General features: G+C 39.8%; 1 protein-coding gene across 4 annotated transcripts in view; it reads right to left on the bottom strand.

The window, feature by feature from the left end:
• Nucleotides 1-21,888, bottom strand: part of bcas3 (BCAS3 microtubule associated cell migration factor) — a 207,852-nt gene that overhangs the window by 57,728 nt on the left and 128,236 nt on the right. Inside the window, exon 24 of one of the 4 annotated variants that reach the window (XM_053506836.1) lies at nucleotides 20,908-21,454. The exons of the other annotated variants lie outside the window; for them this stretch is intronic. Within the exon in view, the coding sequence (XP_053362811.1) occupies nucleotides 21,444-21,454 (11 nt within the window). The 3' untranslated portion in view covers nucleotides 20,908-21,443. Of the gene's footprint in view, nucleotides 1-20,907; nucleotides 21,455-21,888 lie in introns of those variants that run through there. 4 annotated transcript variants of the gene reach the window in all.

Genomic DNA, 21,888 nt, shown 5'->3' with positions numbered 1-21,888 from the left:
ACAATGCGTAGGCCTGGTCTAAGCAGTGGGCATGGGGAGAAGCAGAAAAGAGGGTCAGTGCTGGGTGCTCCGGGGCACTTGCCCAAGCTCTCTCAGCAACACATTTTAATGAGCGGCCAATCAAGAGAAGGACAAGACACAGAAGGGGGAGCATGAGCTGTGATGGCGCATCCATTCAGCTTGTCCGCTGCATAGAAACATTATGTCTCACTTCCTTTTTTTTAAATCACAACCCAAGGCAGAGCTGAATTGATGATTCAGCAGTGATGATTAGTGAGTCGATCAATCGAGTGTCATTAGAGATTTCTTGTTTATTTTTCCGATAAAACAGTGTTTCTGTTGCGTACGCACGTGTATGTGAAAGGAAGGGTGGAGATAGGGTAACTGTGTAAGACGAGAAGGGGGAGAGTGGACACAGTGCCTGCGCGCACAAACAGAAACACTTATCTGTCAGGATTTATTTTTTACTTTTTTTAAAGATAAAGGTAAGAGTAAAGGTAAAGATTTTTACTTTATATTTTGTATTAATTTTTTATGTATTTATTTTTTGGGGGCTGTGGAACAAATAATTAGAATTTCCATTACTTCTTATGGGAAAGTTCGATTTGGTTTACGAGTGTGTTTAAATACGAGCCCACTTCTGGAACAAATTTTTCTTGTAAAAAAGAAGCTCGTGTATTTTTTCTTTTAATACTTTAATAATAAAACATAAGCAGCAACAAAAAACATAAAAACATAAGCAGCCTTAAACCATGTGATTATAAACTGACAATGTCCACCCAAGGCTCATATATCCCCCCCCCCCCCCCACCCCAAAAAAAAAAAAAAAAAGCCCAGCAGCACCAGTCACATCAGCGAGGTGGCTGGAAAAGCAGGCCATGTCAGCTTCCATCAACTGGAGAAGGCTTTTTCACAGGAGCTATTTTCAAAGCTCCCAGGAGCAGGGCAGAATGGCCATTAAAACCCTGTTAAAACACTTCTGATGTTGTCAGCGGCCGCGAGGTGGAGTGGCCCGGTCCGATCGTCGAGATGCTATCTGCCTCCAGCAGTTCACCACTGCTGTCAATACTATAAGCTGGAAGGTGCAAGATGAGAAACAACCTAATTTGGCCATCAAAGTTTCATGTATTTTCCCCAGGCAAAGGCAGTGGAGCGCTGGCGGGACTAAGAGAGGCCTGCTTCAACACTGCCAGATGACCTTCACTCCTGAACCTTTTAAAACCCTTTAAAATGCACAGCTTACACTTTGACGTATCAAAAGAAGGATGGGGAGGAAAAACCATGCTGGTCGCACTTTTAAAGTTCTGACCTCGGGCTGAATTACATTTACAGCATTTACACGTATAATAGCGAACCTTTCAGCAAGCTTGCTCTGACCTCGAGATGCTTTCACCTTAAGTGGAGAGGGAAAGGGCTTTTATTTATTCAGTATAACTGCTACATTGCCACAGACCAACATCAGGACATTTGGAGAAATTTAAGCACCCGACCCTTCCACAAAGACACCTAGACCCAGCTGTTTTTTTTATTATTTAATTTTATGCAATACTAGCATTGTGATGCAAAGAGTACAGGTAGATTGATAAGAGAAGATATGGTGCTGATGCTGGAGGTATGAGTAGTGAAGTGTGTTTGAGGAATCAGTTCAGTGAAATAGAAAATTAGTTTTAAACAGGAATTCTAAGTTAATCTACATAGATAGAGACAAGTGTTGGCTAATGTGTCAGTACTGGTCTTAAACTGCATGACTTTCACTGTCTGAAATACAGTAGGCTTATACTGTATATCCCAAGGCTGAGAGAGGCATATAGTATAAAGCGATATACAGGATTGACTTTGGACTCCTGACATGCTGACAGCAATGTGTGAGCCTGTGGTCAAGAGAGAAATTACAAACAAAGAGAATGTGAAGGGACTGAAGGTCATTTCGCAGCTGTGCACATACATGGCGCTATGCTTTGGACAGCCGTTGGCCACCATACAATAATTATTTGAAACTGATACACTGAATCTGTACACACCCTATCAGCAGAGTATAACTATAATGAAAAAAAAAAGAATCATACATACAATACATAAAGACGTTTAAATAAATACAATAAGAACCATTTCTGACCATTTTTGGCTTCATAAAACCAGTGGATGGTACTGTCATAAAGTTACCATCCTCTTAATACTCACAAATCTGTTGGAATAATATCAAGACATCACGTGATTAGATTTGTACATTGCTTAGTCGTATGCTATCGTCCTTGCTCTTTTAACATTTTAAAGCAGGTTTTTCAGAGATCTGGAGTGTATCTATTCAATCCAAATCAGATTTGAGATCAGAAAATGGAAAAAGTAAAATGACTTCAATTCTTTACCCATTTTTGCCATGGCTATAAATTTTACACAGATTTTAACAGTTTGGTTTTAAGCAAGCGGAAAGGCAAACTGGGTATCAATTAATTTTTTCCCCAGACATTTCAATCTCCTGTACTGCTTAAATAGCAAAGGGATACTGCAACGCAATCCCCCGTCAGGTTTACGAGGTTACACTGAGACACAAAATACACATAAGAGTGTGCTGACTTGAGCTCGATCTGTCTGCCTCAGAACCCCGAAGACAGTGGGTAAACATTTTAAGATAATCACACAACATTAAGCTTCGGGCCAGCATACATGTGTTTGCATAAGTAAAAGTACTGGCTTGTGATATCCTAAACTTTTAGTTTAGTTTAGTATGATAAGAGTGTACTGATCCAAGAACATGGCATGATTCAGGAAATTTTAACCACAAAAACGCATGAAAAAAATCATCACTCTCTTGTGAACTAGAGATGGCCAGGAATACACACACACACACACACACACAGTAGGAGAGAAAGCTCATGAATAAATAAATAGAGGAGAGTCGACGTGTGGCTGGGGCTTCTGCTTTACTGAGTTCTGACACATCAGAAAAACTGTCAATGAGTATGGAGGAGACGGAAGAGCCTTCCTTAGTAAGCCAACCATATTATACCATGAAAACAGAAAATCAAAACCTAAATGCCTGGTGGCTGAACAGGTCATTTCTCATTACAATTTCCTGCATTGCATTTGTCATTATGTCAAACAACAACAACAAAAAAACATGCATATTTCGATACTTGGATTGCAGGAATAAGACTTAAAAGACTGTCACCTCAGGGGTGGATATGAATATGGAGGACAGTATGACGCAGACAGACTGTTTTATCATAAGTCTCTGGGAGCAGGCCAGTGTGATAAAAACAGATTTTAAGAGACTCCAGGCTCCAACTCACTGAGCTCTTTCACAGCTTCCAGAAGTTCTCAAACGAGGGGAAGCAACAGCTACCAAGGACGGACCTGGTTTGTGTGTTTGTGTGTGTGTGTGCGTGCACGCTCTGATATACGCGTGCACGATGGGCAGATGCATGTGTGTGTTTTGTGCACCCCCTTGCACACACATCCCCTGCTGTGCTGAAGTTTATTTACAGGAAATGTGCGGGGAGCATCACGCCTGGCTGGCTGATCCAGAGTGACGTGGCGTCTCTAGTGAAAGGAGAAGTTAGCATGTCAGGCAGGTCAGCATGGGGCAAGCAGACAGTCAATAAAATATTCAGCGCACCGCTCTACTATCATGGATCTAATGCTGCAGAAAAGCTGGCAGAATTCGGAGTTGTCACATTTCTTGAGTAGACTCATTGTATTCTGATCTAATTGACTATTCTGGCGCTTGCACTCCTTCACAGGAAATGGTACGGTTTCGCTCCTGGATGTAACCCAAGGCCATGGTCCAGCTTGTCGAAGTTCAAAAGAGCACTCTGACCTATCGGAGAGGCTGTTACAATATGCCACACAATACACAATGCTCCTTGCTGCCACCACTAACTATTTTAAGCTCATTTCTATTTTTTACTTTCCTCAGACCTATTCCTATTTTTCTTTTCTTTTTTTTTGTCGACATCCTTCCTGCCTCTTGGTACAAACTAAATATAGGTTGACTTCAGAAACCCATGCATCTCCCAATTGTGTTGGTGTCACAGCAGAAGACAACACTAAGTTTAACACTAGATCAGTTACTGTATAATAAAAAAACAAACATGCAATGGTCATAACAAGATAACACTAAATGTAATTCATACTGTATGATTTGAATACCTCCAACTGTAAATCACTTTACATTATTAGCATTATAAAAATAAATGTAATGTTTAAATAGACTTACATGAATCACACCTTAAACAAAAGTCATAATACTTCACAAGATTACTTCGTAGCAGACACACACACTTTCACCACCGGAAAAAAAGCTTGTGTTCTCCTACATAGTTACATTTATAAATAATAAACAATATGCTAGCAGATGATTTTCATGCTGCAGAATAATTTCATCTTGGTATAGGATGTCCTGTTTCTGTAACCATGCTGAGTCACCATGGCACTACATTTTTAAAATTCTATCACCACAAACCAATATGCACTGATACAAACTACAGACTAACCTTCAATTAGACAAATCAAAGCTTGTGGCCTGAGTGAGTGCCTGGATGTGTAAAAAACACACCACCTGCCTTTGATTTCTGTTTCCAACATGTTGGGATGCCTTCGGAAACAAGGCCATGCGAGAAGGAAAAAAGGTACCGTTTTAATAGTTTACAATTTGGAACTAACCTTAGTGGTTTATAAAAAAAAAAAAAAAAGTTGTATCTTTTCCCAAGATGGTGGTGGTTCTTATTTTGTGAAGGCACGCCATAATACATCACAGAAGTCCCGAGGCCCACGGCTTTGAGATGCTTAGCACTGCTAGCTCAGGCATGCTTTTGCACACAGGCCGGACTCAAGTAAATAGCCATGATCAAAAACATTCCATTGCACAACACCATGAAGAGTGCAAGGGAGACGAAAACAGAGAAGCAGTCGGTTTGAAAACAGACCCTCTCCCTATTCTATAATTTTCACAACAGCTAATTGTACTGGACCTCCCACAACTTGTTGCCAGCAAAGTGTTCCACTGCACATTGTGACAAAGTGGGTGAGGAGATAAACAGAACACATGTCCGTGTGAGGACACACACCAATCTGTCTGACGATATACACAGGAGCAGGACTATAACCAGATTCTTTAAAAATATTATATCAAAACTCCATAAAATAATATGAATATTGGCAGAGCATAGTTGAGCTGTCCAGGGGCAGAAAAAGAGAGACTGCTCGTTCCGTCTAGGTTGGCATCCTTGAGATTGAGTTAAACCACACAGGGGGTGATGAAAAGCGTAAAGACCCTGTCCACAAAGTGACTTGGGAAATGTTCCTGGTGTGTTGTTAGAAATACAAAACTGACCTTCAGGACAATGGGCCATATTTTTCCAAGATGAAGAAATCTGATTTTGAGTGTGCCAGCATGACAAAGAAGTGCCTTTCTTCTACCCGCCGTTGTGCCGTGAGAAACACGGCTTGGTTGCGCATGTTAGCACAGGAGCCCGTTTCATTGACGGCCATTCATTATCATCTTAAACGCGGCATCCCATGAATGAAGCCGGGGTCTTGGCATAGCTCAGCCTCCTACTCACACAAGTACGAGACTCTCACACTGTGCCTGGTCTGCTGCGCTGCCCACCCTGGGAAGAGCGACTCGGAAAAGTGGCCACATTTGTTTCCACTTAGGTTATATGATCTCTGAAGGTCTAATTTGAACAAATCCTCCGCTGCAGCCACAAACTGTACTGTTCTTGTGAGATCTTTAATACGCAGGCTGGCACTAAAGTTGCACTAAAGTAAATATAGAGGTGAGGCATAGGTTCAGCATGGCAAAGGCCCGGCGTGGTCGTGCCTGAGCCTTCCTACTCATTACTGACACGAGACTGACAAAGTAAACTCCAGCTCCCACACCCTGTCATTTAGCAGCAAGCGAGCTTTTGCTGGCACACCCTATAAACACGCTTTTCCCTTGACAACACGGCGCTCAGCACTTTACAGCTTTGGTTATTAAAAGCAAAAGAGGCGAGAGTGAGCAAAGAAAGAGCATGCAGGAGGAATATACTTTTGAGTAAAAGCATGCAAGCGTGAGAAAAAGAGGGTAAAGCGAGAGAAACTAAAAGATGCAGGAAGGGCTAAGGTGTGCCTGGGGACAGACAGGCTGCCTTACTTACTGCAGATTGCACACTTTCTGCTTACTAGCGAGGACCCTTTCTACAGCCCTGGGGGGAAGCGATGCCTCCAAGTTCACCCTGATGCAAACTTAACAACTTATTCTGTTCAGTCCTCATATCCTTCACTAGGAACATATTGTCTGCTGCCTCGCATCAAAGTGATCAGTTGGTTACAATGGACTCATCAGCAACCTTCAAGAACAAAAAAAACTTAATAATTGAAAATGCTTCTAATCTGGAATATAGTAGTGTAGATCAGATATAGTTCAAAAACGTAAGTAATTTAATAAAATAAGAATAGATAGGTATACTAGAAATGTATACTGATATACGTGAAACGTGTCGTTTCTGATTGTACAAATAGACGTTTGAAAATATTTAGACTGGCCCCTGCTCCACCTCTTAGACTTTTGGTTCTCCAGTTTGTCTGTGTGCCCAATTGTCACCCATCACACCAAAGGTGCAGGTAAGAAAGAATGTAGCACTCCAGAGCAGCCAGAGGGGAGAGCCAATTTAGCTCTCTTGGCCAATTATAATTGTAGCATCATTGAGATTAGGATTTTCAAATGATTAGATTGTAACTAGATAAAAGGCAAGCCACTGAGGTAATCCACATTAATGATGAAAGGTCAACAATGGGTGAAACAATCTTTGAGGTGAAGAAGAGTAAAAAGCACAGCCTGGGTTACCTAATGTCAGGCAGATGACAGATCCTTGAGTTTCTTCCTCACGCCTCTAAGACAGCAGCCGGTCTAGTTGGACACTGTGGCTTTGTACTGCAAATTCACTGTAGGGTCCTGTGCTGATTAAAATGCTTGCAAAAAAATAAAAACTCCCCATTCACAACACTGCCCTGAGGTTCTTATCTGCAATCATATTTTGCAGCAGTGCACAGGAACAAAGCTGGCCCAGTTCAGCAACTCGTCTTTTTGTCACTTTGCACAAAGAGCACTCCTAAAAATGCGCCCCCACATATCTGGCCCCTCAGGATGTGAAAGGATGTGGAACTAACCAGACAGAGACACATTTTAAAACAGACTTTATGCAAACCCTGACATTAGAGATTAATGTAAGCTCTTCTGCAAAAGTTTGAATGAAAGTCAATGAGCAGACAGCCCCTCCTTCAAAGAGCCTTGGCATGTAGACAGGATGCGTTTTCAGATCAGCTCACACATCAGTCTGATGACGTGCATTTTTATTTTGTTTTTGGAAAGAAGCATCTCTGGAAACTACAGAACTGGTCCGAAACAGTCCTTGAATAAGCAAATCTTCCTGAGAATTGGAGTAATTGTCCTTTATTAAAATTGGTCGAAGAGAGTGGGCCCACATCTTTCACTCATTCCAGTTCTTAAAAGCTCCTTGCATGCAAAAAGGCAACTTTTTAGACATTCAGGTGTAGATTTAGATCTGTAGTGAGCAAGTAAGAGGAAAGGAAAATTTTTCTAAAATCTAAGAAACGTCGAGAGTAACCAGTTTTCTCTGGTTAAGAAAACTTTGACATCAGATTGGAGAAAAAAAAGCAACGGGTCCACATTACGGTCTTGTACTATGGTGCAAGTAGCATGATCCTTAGTAACCAATCTCAATCCTTTTTATAGCAGAATTAAGAAAAAGCATGCTTTTTTTAAGCGATGGTTTGAGGGATGTGAAACTCTGAAAAACCAGCCTCAATTTGAACAAGAAGGACAAGTTATATGGAGCCAGTGTGAGAGCAAAGCAGACCAACTGCTGTGTCTCTTCCTTAATTCAACATAAGAGAGACAGAGTTCAAGAGCCTTCTCACTGTCACAGCACTCTCGCTCTGAAACTCAGCATTCCAAATATTTACACTCGCTGGAGCCCAGGGCTGAGAGCACTGTTAGAGTTACGACACATCTTTTACAATGTGCTAACATTCTGTAATGCATAACAGACCCAGAAAACAGAAGATTTCTGAATGAGGCTAAAGATGAATAGTCATAAGTTTAAATTATGAACTGCTTTTTTGTTTTCATGTATCTCTTTCGTTCCCATGACTTATGAGAATATGTTTCTACATTTTAGGGCAATCAGATTTTGGATAAGGTCCAATCATATTGTTTGTATTTGTGGTAGTTTTTTTTTTTTTTTTCTTACATTGGGTTTTTGTACATCCTTGAGCAGCTACCCGCAACTGACATAGCTGCATATTAGATCGTAATCATATAGTACAATAGCAGAAATTAAAGTGTGCTTTTAGGGCATACTTAAATTCAGCATTTTATTAGGTACATGGAAATGGCTGTGTGGTCAAAAAAGGAATGCTCTACTTTGAGTTTTATAAATATATTTCATTTTTTAGGTCAAGGCTTTTAATAGTGTATTTGCTGTTGTGTTTTTTGGGGGTAAATGGATGGTATGGATATAAATAAGATTATCACATGAAGCCTAATGTTTGTCCTGTGTTACACATCTCTCTGATTTGAACAAAATATTCCTCCCACTTCTTTCAGTTCTTTTCTAAATGTTTATAGGGTTTTATTGCTTATTTTTTCATAGACAGTTGTGAATGTTGGGTCGCTCCAAAACCCCATGCCAAGTCATAGCATGTGATTTTGGGCTTAACTGTCTCATCTGATCAAACTGTCTCATTATTTCAGATTAGAGTCTATTTTGATTATGGACAATTAAACGCATATAATGACTAAATTTACACACTCTCTTAAACTAAAATCTTTTTATTTACTTGGAAATAAAAGTCTTTACCGACAAAGTATAAAAACCTTCTTTAACATTACAAATTAAACATGACCTTAGTGTAAGAGCTAAGCAATTTATGTGATAAAGATCTCACATGCCAGACACATCTTTTCTCAGGGTGCCTGAGGCTAGAGCAACTAATTTAGTGACCATTCCATTATTCCGGGTCTTCTCATCAAACTTCACCCCTCTGTAAACTTCCTCACTTTAATCAAATTCAGATCAGCCTGTATTACACATTTTTCGCATTCTTAGAGATAAGAAAAAGCCACTTGTGTCCTCACTGAGCCCTTTGTGTATGTGTGTGTGCGTGCCTGTCTCTATGTGCGTGACATTTAACACGAGGAGATGAAGTAAACACGCGTCTCCCACCATTGAAACTGGGCGGACAATTTAGTAGACTGGCTGGCGTTTTAGGTTAAGTGGTTGTTTGTGTAGGCGGGGGATCATCCTACTACACGATGAAACTCTAAGCGGCAGGGATGGTTTTAGGAAATCATTGCCTTCTTACTGACACCAACAGAATCTTGAGAAAATTTTATAAAGGTGTGTATCAGGACTGGAACACAGCAGGACCTAATGTGGAAAAACACATCACAGGTGTATATGGTTTTTATTATCATGTGGTCACGTATAAAGCTTGAGGGACATTTACATTTAGGCATTGGGCAGACGCTCTTATCCAGAGCGACTTACATTCTTATCTCATTATACATCTGAGCAGTTGAGGGTTAAGGGCCTTGCTCAAGGGCCCAACAGTGGCAATGTGGTGGTTGTGGGGATTGAACCTGGGATCTTCCAAACCGTAGTCCAATGCCTTAACCACTGAGCTACCCCTGGCCAGGGACAAAGCAAGAACCACAGCGATTAACTTGGACGCTTATGTAACATTGAGGGAACTTGTGTGATTTAACCGTAAATTAGATTTTTCATTTATTAATTTATCTCTAGTAATCTGCATTTCACAAACAGAACCAACTGAGCGCATTAGAAAATATCACAGACAGATTAATTATAACATAACCAGGAAGGAAGAAAGGAGAGAAATTAAAAACAATCCCTGCACACACATCTACACTTTCATTTTGACTCTAAACACTGGCCAAAGCTCAATATTAGGAGGAAGTAATTATTACGGATGGGACAACACAAATTTTAAATTTGATGTGCTTAAACACAGTGGTGTTACGATACCCAAACTGATGAAATGTATTTAAAGCAAAAACAATTAAATAACATAAGAAAATAATTGCCTGAATATCGTTCTTAGTGTTTTTTGTTCTTAAATAATTAAAATATGCGAAGTGACACAACTACAATAATTAAAATGTAATAGCAAATGTTTGAACAATCTGTTCAGATGATTAGTAGCATGTAATGAAATAAAGACATTATAATGTTTCTTTCAATGGTGTGTTCCAAGAGAGGGCATTGCTGAAGCATAGGTGTTGCCGATTTAGCTGTTAGCTAGACACGCTTTTAAAGGTTTCAGTTATGACCCACCCAGTCAACATAAAGATTTCCTTAACATGGACTGAATCAGCAAAATCAGACCAACTGATTTTGGACATTTTTGCAGTATTAATAATTTGACAGATTTAGCCCACGATGAATGTTTGGTCCACCCCATGCTGGATGTCAGAGTTGTAACTTCTTGGGAATCTTTCTCATACACTAGATGTGCGATCTTTCAGTTCTAGGCAGACCGTAGCCATAGCCGTTTCTCAAACTAGCATAGAGTAACAACTCCCCTGACTCTGGACAAAGGTGAAGCTATTTTTTCAGAGGAGGATGTGTGGGCTTGATTAAATGTTTATGACATCTGATATCCTGTACAATAAGCAGCATTTTATGAATAGCATAGTTTTAATTCAGTCTACTAAATGTACTGTTCAAGACTAGTTCAGTAGTATTGAATCTAGGGCTGCAACTAACGATTCTTTTGATAGTCGATTAGTTGGGCGATTATGTTTTCGATTAATCGATTAATCGGATAAAACCTGACCGCTTCTTTAATTTTATATTTTACTTATAACTATATATATATATATATATATATATATATATATAAACATAAATCAGGGTATATTTATGTATAAAAATAATTTTATATTTTTAAAAAATGCAAACGCCACATATAGAGTTTAATTATCTTTAATTTTGACATTTTAAACCTTAAATGAAATGTAGTATATAATATATAGAGTATATATATACTGTATATAGTTTAAAAAATACACTTATATATTCAGTTGAATATAGAAGATATAAACAGCTAAAATAATGTAATTTTGTATAATAAAATGATGTATGCATAAGTAAAACTGAAAACAAGTTAACTTTGTAGTGGACTATAAAAATAAATGTAGAAATGCAAAAAGCTAATAGCCACAAATGTACTGTTACTTGCATTCGCTGAAAACCACAACAATCACTAAATGTAATATTTTACTGTTATTGACACCGTGTAATTTAAGCTAATCTAAAATTGTTCGACTGTCCTGAAGTTAGCAAACAGTTTAAACAAAAGCACTTAAACTATACAACTTTTACACGATGAAGAGTTTCGCCATCCGTAACACCAACATGTTTTCTTTTTAAGTGTTCGTGCATGACATGCCATGAAATCTCGGTCTTGCATATCGTGCAGGTTACCTTCTTCTACAGGCTACCGTATTTAATGTAAATCGCTCCCATACCTTGGAGGACTCTGGCCGCGCGCTTTATCCTGCAGACGCTTCTGTAACCTCCATTGCGCGAGCGGCTGTGTATCTGTGTGTATTTGTGCATCTTGTGGTCGCGCTCCTCAGTGACGTGAGCGGCCCAACTAATCGATAACGGCATTCATTGACAACGAATTTTATTATCGATAATTATCGATTTTATCGATTAGTTGTTGCAGCCCTAATTGAATCGAGTGTGTAGTATCGAATGGTACAGTATGATCTGCTGTATCGCTACAACCGCTTTTAATTTTGGACTTTTCGAAAGCCTAAACCTAATTTTAGCTGCACAGAAAAGTCAGGAGGTGAGTGGCATTAAGCTGCTAGAAGCGCAGACTATAATTTGTGAGCTTCTAGCGGCTTTCACTGATTTGGTGTAGGCCTTCATTACAGATGTGTTGGCAGTGATCATAAAGCTAAGCCTGTTTCCGAGTGATGATCTGTGCCAGGGATGTGGTGAGAGGACAGACCACATGCTAGGCATTATCGATGTACTCTATAAATAATTAGAAGCAAAGACATGGAGTGAAGTTCTGATTTAGGTCCTTGAGAATAACTGTGACACTTTACCAACTTCTCAGGAGCTCATACACTTGGAGAAGGCCATGAATGAAACTTGAGTAAACACAAGTAATTTACCTCTCAGGGTGGCAAGACATGGTACTGGATCAAGCTGGACCCATTTCATAAGCAGTAATTAAAAAGTGTGTTAAGATTAACCACTCCAGTTGAAGGTCTGGAACAAGAGCCCAGAGGAAGGAAGATAAGTTTGAGTGTTTTCCTGGCAAGCCTCTAGAGACTCCCAACTGCACTTCAGTAAAAACATTTTGACTAAGAGATGGCTGCTATCTCTTGTTGTATAATTTCTACCACATTCCGTTTACATTCTTCCAGACATTTTAAGCACTTTACTTTCGGAAATTGAGACACTCGCTAGATTGCAACATAATAAATCCTGCTGGCTTGTTGTGGGGCACAAATAAACTCAAGTAAGTGTTGATTTAAAAATACAAATTTGGAAGTGGGGAGAGGCACTCTTCCTGAGGAGGTTTCCGGAGAACCTCAGTCTGTCTGTCACTGCTGGAGTCAGGACGAGTCACGGTCAAACTGGGGTGGAAACGATGCACACAGCTCTGTGTGTTTGTGTGCAAGTGAGTGTGTGTGGAGACAGGGAGTCGGTGGGGTCAGTGTTCTCCACATGCAGTCCTGTTCTGCTGCCAAGTGTCCAGCTGCCGCTAGGTGTCTGTTTACAGGGTGGCCCAGAGCTGTGGAGGCCAATGGCACAAACCACACACACGGACACACACACACAGACAGGGACACACACACACGCATGGACACACACACAGACACACGGACACACACGAACACACACACACACACCTCAACCATGTAACTGCCTTTTTGTTCACCAGGGCCCTATTCCCATAAATTGTTATTTTTTTCAAACTTTCAACTTATAAACTACAGAGCACAGCACAGTGACAGAAGTGCCAATAATAACAAGAAAACAAGGAAATCCTATCATGCAGAGTGACAAAAACTAATTTCACCACAAAACTCTTATGTATGTCAGGGAATGAGACAGAAAGATGCTTGGACGGATTGAGATCTGGGGAATTTGGTGGCAACACATTAAACTCATCATCATCCTCCTTTAACCATTTCTGAACTGTATTTACAGTGTGGCAGAGAGAATAATCCTCCTAAAAGAGCCCACTGTTGTTTTGGGGTGTACTTGGTCTGCAACAATGTTTAGGGAGGAAGTACTGTATGGGCTAATGTATCATATTGTCTCTGCTGGCTTTTCTTTTTCCCATAGTGCATCCTGGTACCATCTCTTCCTCAGGTAAGTGATGCACACATGTCCGACCATCCACATGATGTAAAAACAAACAGGCCACGTTTTTTCATTGCTCCATGATCCATCACTTCTTCAGCTGCACAGCTCCAAACAGAGCAAGCTGTGATGCATCGTGTGTTTTGTGTGTACAGCAGCTCTCCTATGGAATGGGACCAGATAAACTAGCCATCGCTTCCCACACATATCAGTGCTCGCTCCTTCCCTAGGTCCTTCTTTGAACCACCTTTTGTGCACACTAGAAACAGCCCATGAGACCAGCTCTTTCTGAGTTGCTCTGACTTGGTCGCCTAAGCATTACACACCGCCCGTTTCAACAGGTTTTCCTGTTCTGCAACACAACTTCTTCGAGAACTGACTGCTCAGGTGCTGCTTAAAATACTCCTTTGTTGGGCTAATCAGTGTTACACAATTCAGCTGTCAGTGGTGCATCTCTCTCTATTTATAAAAACTTAAATATTACTGTGTAAAATGAAGCAGTACAGTGATGCTAAAGGAAGATAATACAGCAGGACTGTGCCTGTGCTGAAATTTGATATTTAAATCACTTGATATTTATTTCTGCAGATTCTTTTATTACATTTTAATCATAAACAGAACAGGGTTTCAGAGTACAACATTAATTGATATATGAGCATGCACAATAGTAGCATGGGCCAGATTTCATATTTGGGTTTATTGATAGTGTGTCAATTAAAAATAGTTTATATATTACATTTTATTTTTTACAGTAACTTGTAAAAAAAATAAAAATAACTGATTTGATATTTTAGTATATGCCAATTTTTTTAAAAGTGTTTTCTGATTTTTTATTTTAAAATAGAAATTGAATGAATGTGATCTACACAGAATCAGTAAACAAGTATATGCCTTGTGTTTTGTCATTTTGCTTCCTTTCCTCCTTCAGCGATCATTCTTTTCCTACAGGAGAATTATTCATTTTTGGCCTGCCTGCCTGCCAGAAAAAGAAGATGTGTAGTTTCCTTTATCGCTGCTAAATGCTAAGACTAAAAAGTAGATGCTGGCATGTCTGCAGTGAGGCTCTGATGAAGAGTACAGATCTTTAGATTGAAGGTAAAAGGTTTAGAAACAAATGACAGGCCTTGGCACTCTTTATCCTAATCCAAGACGACTAGACTGCAATAAACACAGGGATGGTCGATTTCATTATCCAGACTAAAGCCTGCCATTTTAATCAGTTCTGTGAATCTTGTGTTACACAGGAGTGATGAGGTGATGGAAAAATTCACAAATTACTAACTAAACTACTAACACTGCTGTGAAAATGAGTCTGAAACTTGCAATAAATAAATGGGCTGCCAAAACCCAAACAAAAACCACTGCAAGAGAAACAGGAACATGGCTAAAGAGAAAAAGTTTAAAAAAAAAAAAAAAAAAAAAGAAAAACAAAAAAGGCCACCCTCCCACACACACACTTACTTCCACAGTTTAACACTGTGAGATTGTTTCATTGCGTGTGAAATGTGATGATTGGTTTCCTCTCTCCGTTTCTCTCTGACCTTCCTCTTGCCTCAGGCACTTGCTCCATCTTCCACCAGGTTTGTCTTAATTACAGCACAATTAGGCTCTACAAATGGCGTCAGTGCGCAGGCGACTTGTGTCTGAGCCGAGTTCTGTGTTTTCAATTTCCTGCAGTAATGGGCCTGTAATGCCTGCCCCTGATGGCCGCCGCTGTGACCCCGACAGGCCCTGAGGTCACAACCCCGAGCTGTGCTGGTGCGCCGAGGGCCCAGAGGGGCTGAAGGATCAGGTAGTCAACCATACGGAGACCGGCATGCATCACAAGACAAACACACCACGTCACACACTCGCACAGACACACGCGGTCACACGCATGAAGTGTGTGTGGGGGATAAAGATAAAGACTGGCAAACAGAGAAAGAGCGAGAGCGAGATTTGTCTTTCTCACGACTCCCTGACAATAAAAGCATACAGACAAGCAGGTCACATTGCACCAGATGTATTAGTGCTCTGACAAAGTATCCCATTGTACCACAGCTGAGTGTCTTAAGCATCACACTGTCACACACAATGGCTTACTATTTCATATCAGTCAACATGTCTGAGTGAATGTGCAGTTAAAAAAAATGCTTAGATGTCCTGGATGTGATGTGTGACTCAAATAATCACGTGACTTGTGCTTGAGACAGTGATTAAAGGTCGTGTAACTGGAATAATACAGTCCCTGAGTCTCATTAACTTCATTTCAAATCCACAAGGAGGCAAAAACTGACTGCTCTGTACAGCACACACACGCTGACGTTTACTGACCACAAGACACGCAGCTACACTGATATCTAAAAGTAAGTAAGCTTTCTTACTCAAATGTCTATTTATGTAATTCAAATCAGAGTGAAATTGATATTTATGGTATTTGTTTTGTTAAAAAAAATGCATTAAGGAAAATTTAAGCAATGCTGGGACTGAAAGCATATTTATAATACTCATTGATTGCTCAGAAATATTATGACAGACAACATTAACAAAACTTTGGCATTATGTGTAAAAATCTGAGCTGGAACATGGAAGCGGTGTGAAATAAATGATAAAACAATAATCGAAATATCTTGTTTAAAACATCAGCAATTTTTCTTTTTTATGTTAATTGGTCCAGATTTAATAAACATGCGATATTTCTGCAGCACTTCAGCTCTGTACTTTGGCTTAGTTTGTGCTTTGTATGCCAATTGAGAAGCTCACCAAAAAAAAAAAAAAAAAAAAAAGTTTATTTTCAGCTTGAATCATGTTCCGACTGCAGTCGAAACTCGCCAGAGCCTGGATTGGAAGTGCTCAGAGGATGTCTCTCTTGGTGCAGTCCTGGACTAATTGTTTTACTCTGCACCCAAGTGTGTTTGCTGTGTACTCACCTGCTTTAGTAAACCACACCTGGTTTTCGATTCAATTCAAATGCAGTGAAAATCTAGATCAGAACTTTTTAAACAAGAACACAGATGACAGAGGACAAAGTCTTTAAATGTCTAACCAGCCAAATAAAAAGGCATTAATAAAAAGGGATTTGGCCTACAAAACTGATTCCAGCGATTATTTTTCCCTAGTAGCTGTGTTTACATGGAACATAATCTTCTAGTAATAATCATAACAACAGGCCAATTGGACACAACTGGAATCGATCCTTCTGAAATGGATCTGGCAAAATTATAATAATTTTTTATTGTAATGAGAGAAGTGCACATTACATGCGTATAAAGCACATAAATGCTTTGTGCATGTAAAAATAATTCACATCGATGTCCATGTAAATGGTTAGGTTAGAATGTCTAAGCTTGAAAATAATTTGTCGGTACAAACCTAGCTAATGTTGCATGCTAAGTGCTATGTTAAGTAAAGAGACATTAATGAGTTTAACAGGCGATAAGACAGACTTATGTAGATGATGCAGATCAAAATGATACCTCATTTGAAACGTCAATATATAATTCTTTACAATTTAATTGTAAATTTACAATTTTTCTTAAAATCTTGTACAAATTTGGCTCAACAGGTAGAAGCTAAAACAAAGATTGATTGATTGATTGATTGATTGATTGATTTAAAGAATCAACATTTTTAATTCCTGTAAGACCTGCAGTTTGCAGAATTGTAAATAAACTGAAAATGTTAAAATATCACCAGCCGTCCACTCATACGGATACAATTATTTACCTTCTTAAATCGCAGTTAGTAGAAAAGCTTGAAAATGGCTGTGAAACAAAGTAGTTTTTATAGACTGCTTTCTATTTCTCAAATAATTAACTAAAAAGGGTGCCTGCTGGGTTATAGAAAGATCCTTGTTGGCCCTTTCTCCGCCATATAGAGGAAAAAGTAATGGTGTATAATGGTGATCACATTCTCACTGGCTACATGGAGCATAATACATCAGCGCTCTGTTTGCTCACTTGTGTTTTTGAATGAATATCACATGTCCTCTTACAAAAAAAAAAGTTGACAGGTTGTGTTGGGCTTCGTGTCAACCTTACTGTACGAGGTTACTAGCTTTTGGCACAGGTTCGCTCACCTTTATTACACAGTGCACTGTGAATCTGTTCCCAGGGCTCCCATGTGGACATTTCTCTTAATAGGGGCAAATCCAGGGAACGCTTTTCAGGTCCTGACACACCCCAAAAAATGCAACCACACGTTTTAACTGAGTCAAATTGAGCCTGGGGTAACACAATACCCACAGCAGGACCCTAATACTTCTACACTGAGCTGAGTGTCACATCAACACAAGAGTGGAGAGGCTCATCAATTTTTATTTAAGACGTGCACCGTACAGCTATTTAATCCAACGCCACCTATTACTATAAATTGGCCTGGGCTTGGCAATTTACTTGCAGTAGAAGCACAGTCAGTGGAAATTTCCCAGTGGCTCAATTTAAATAAATTGGAACAGTAATGAAAAAAAATAAGAGAGCCCTGATGCAACTTCCCCAGGAAAAAAAGGTTCAAACACAAGCAAGGAGAGGAAAAAAAATTGCAATATTTCACAATGACGGAGAAGACTTTTAAAACAAACAACACAGAGTGTGCGCAAATATCAATAAACACAATTCTTCCGTCTCGGAAGCTTCCTGCTTTATTTGATTAAGCAGGGTGAAAAAACAGAGCAGTCATGCTCATTGCTTTTCTTCCTCTTCCCTTCCCCTGCAATCTTCTCTGCACCTAATGGGAATCGGAAGTTTAAGTGGAGCGGCCTGGCTAGCCCCGGACTAACCTCTCCATCTGGAAGGGAACTTGCCAGCCTTGGGGCTACTCCCAACCCTTCCCAGCTGTTGGGTTCGGGGCTTTTGTTTTTGTGGGCTTGAGAAAGCATATTTTTATAAATGATTGCCATATCCTCCACCAGCTGCTGACCCTGCTCCCGTCCCTGAGCAGGGCATGTATCTCATTTCAGCCAGCCGCGTTCAGGGCCTGACCCTCGCACTGCTAGCATGCTAGTGCAAGAGCACCAAGTGAAAGACTTGCTGGTGGGTGTAAATGCTATACTCATGGTCTGATACACTAGCAGTGGAGTGGAAAAGAAAAAGAAAAAAAAAAGGGAGCTGACTCCAAAAAAGTGGGAGTGAAATCATTTTTAATGCTTCAGTCAGGGTTATACTGGTTAACTATCACCTAACGACAGCGCAAACATAATCTTACAGAACGGTTTAGACACTTACGATAGTGAAACATAGCAGTAAACCACATGCAAGACCTCTATGACGAAATTAGAAGCAGGAACTTTTGCGATAAAATGGTTTAACACAACCTGAAGATCGAATAACAACCAGGGCAACGACTAAAGGTCATGTGACCCTAATAAGGCGCTTCTCAACACAAGTGCAGCAAGTGGAGGGGAACTGTATAACCCTGCCAGCGCAGAGTCAACTACCTAGGATGAGTAACTAGTGTTTCCATGGCTTCCCGCGTAACACTAACTCCCTATATGACAGCATGGGGAATTCTTCTTTGTGAATAATCACTTTCTATAACAGCACAGGCCAGAAAGTGGCTCTGGCTCAGGTTCATGCACTTGTTCTAATTCATTATTTACATTTATTTACATACACATACACACACACACACACACACACACAAACACACACACATATATATATATATATATATATATATATATATATATATATATATATATATATATATATATATATAAACAATAGAAGGAGTCTCCAGTGTCTGAGTTTTCCGACATAGGAGAGTCTTCAAGACAAGAAAGTTGAAAAAAGTGGAAAAGCAATTACAAATAAAAATATAAAAGTATTACATTTAAAAAGCATGACTTGTCGCTCATTAATAGCTTAAAAAAATGTTGTGGTATACAAAGAATGAAAGGCTTATGTACAGTAAGTCACTCTGGATAAGAGCATCTGCCAAATACCTACAGTACTGTGAATCTAAATGTAAAGCCATTGTAGTAACAGCACCAGACGACCTGGGTATAGACATTTTTCCTACAACACCACACCTTCAAGTGTTTTTCTTTTTCTTTCTTAAGTTCAGTTTAACAAACACAGACACAAGCCATTTTCAAATCTGTGGTCCATCTGTAGCACTTCACATCGCTCCTCCATAATTTAGTCCGTGGGGCAGAGCCAAAAGACACAATGCATAAGAGCAGCTGAGTAAAAACTTTTAAAGCCCTGTGGTACCTGTGCAGCAGAAATAACTTATGACCCACTTTCCTGCCACATTGCGCCATGGTCCTAGGTGTTGTCAAATCAAGAATCGAAGCTCCTCGTTAATTAAAAATGCATCGGCTGTTAACATGCAGGCTGGTGCTAGTATGCTGTAGGTTTGCTGCTGCAATATTAACGAGATTGCAGCCATTTTATAATTCATCAGGCCTGGCCACCTCAGGTGCAGGCCACCCAGCATGGAGCCAAACATGCTTCACACGGTGTAGCACAACCATAAACACCCACACAAAGTGCACCAAACACTGTGAGAAAAACAGCACACTACCTCTCGTGTTTCGGCACCAGCCCTCTGCTCCCAACACCCCATTGCACTTTCACTGCTCTGTGGCTCTGTGCACTAAACTGCTGGGTAATTGCATGGCAATACTTCATTATGGCAGCACTGTAATTTCAGGACTGGACACTTCAAAGGCGGTGCAAATTATTATGAGTCCGCGTAACCCTTGCTTTGTTTTGACCGGTATTGTTTTTGGCTCGGCTGCTCCGTCCAAAATACACACGGAGAGCAATCAGTGCATATTTTCAATGGTATAATTGTTGGAGCTGATTACAAAGTGCGGTAGTGAGTATGAGCGGGCTGATAATTGGCGTGTGCCATCATGTGAAGCCAAGAAGAATAAAAAAATTCTATATCATAAGGTTCATCTAAACAAATGGCAGCTTCTGGTCACAGTCTACTGCTGGGACGTACAGTACTGAGGAGAGCGACATGTTGGAAAGAGCGATGTGCAAAAAGAGTGAGGGTGCAAAAGTCCGGGAGAATCTCAGTGCTGTCAGCACTCCTCAATCACATGCTGCTTATTTCTCTTTTAACTACACATGTCCTAGACAGGGGACAAAGTTCGCACTTTGGTGTTATTTACCCAGCCAGACTCTGTGTTCATTAAAGAGTCTAAAGAGTGAAGGGAAAAAAATAAACTCCCCTGATCCAGTCATCGCAGATATGAGCCACAGTTTAAGACAGATGACTAACATCTTTGGTAGTGGACACCTCTTACGCAGAGTGTCAGCAAGGACAGATGTACAGTATTAAGTCAGTGATGGATTAAAACAGCTGTCTCTACCTCAACATGAACCGAAATTCTGATGGTGGTTATGAAGCATAAATGTAGCAGGGCTCATAACATGAATAATGCAGCTTTCACTTCTTGTTGTTGCGCAAATTACATACATGAATCAACATGCACAGCTACAATGCAGAATCAAAAACGTTTTTTTCAAAGTTTCTTTAATTCTTTATTTGACTATTTTTGATTGATATTACATACACAACTCACAAACAATAAACATAACTATTAGCTGTATCCGCTAGCTCTAAATTACAGTAAATACTAATATTTACAGTATAAACACATACTGAGAGGGAAATAAGTGGGTTATAATGACGCTTTTTAAGCAGTGAATACTCTGACGCAGAGGAAATAAACTCAACCTGACTCTACATGAGCATTCCGTTTCTAAGAAAGGAGTTTTTTAGATTTCTGATCACTAATGAACAATACAAACAGCCATGTTCTGCTCCTTCCAGTATTATCGTTTCGAACCTTCTGATTCAGGAGAGTGGACGTCTTCCATTGCGCTCAGGCATGGCCCTGAGCTGGCTTCGTCACTCCTCTCCTCTCCTCACATCTGCTTTCCTCTCCCTTCTTTTCTTTGTATTACATACGATGAATGACAAATAAATATGGGTAATGAAAGAACATGGGAGAGACAGTGTGATGTATGCATGCTAGAAAAACAACCAAACGAACAAAAAAATGAAAAACAGCAGGAAGGGCCTCCTCTAGGATATACCTGTAGAGAACAATAACAGAAATAGAAGAAAAAAAACAAGTGTGTGTTTAATGGCGAGGTGGCTACTGTTTTTCAAGCATGCACTGCATCATTTAGTCAGGAACAGTGCTGAGGATGCAAGTGCAAGCGGATAGAGACAGGGACAGGATGTTGCAGTGATCATACTTCAAATATGTTTGGTCAGAGGTTCTGTTTGCTTAGGATATGCACAAGCTTTTGGTGTGTTTAAAAAAATATATATTTTAGTATACACTAAATTAAAAGGAACAAATTTTATTTTATCCTCTGGCCAGAAGATCATTTTCTACAATGGTAACTCAGTGATTTACACAATACAGTAAGTTCCCTACATACAAATATTCGAGTTATGAACTTTCGAAGATAGGAACATGCATTTGATCACATGCCCTGCGTACATTTTTAGGTGCATGCAG

Source organism: Clarias gariepinus, chromosome 11, assembly GCF_024256425.1.
Source record: "Clarias gariepinus isolate MV-2021 ecotype Netherlands chromosome 11, CGAR_prim_01v2, whole genome shotgun sequence".
Taxonomy (NCBI): Eukaryota; Metazoa; Chordata; class Actinopteri; order Siluriformes; family Clariidae; genus Clarias; species Clarias gariepinus.
This window is presented reverse-complemented; position numbering and strand designations above follow the sequence as displayed.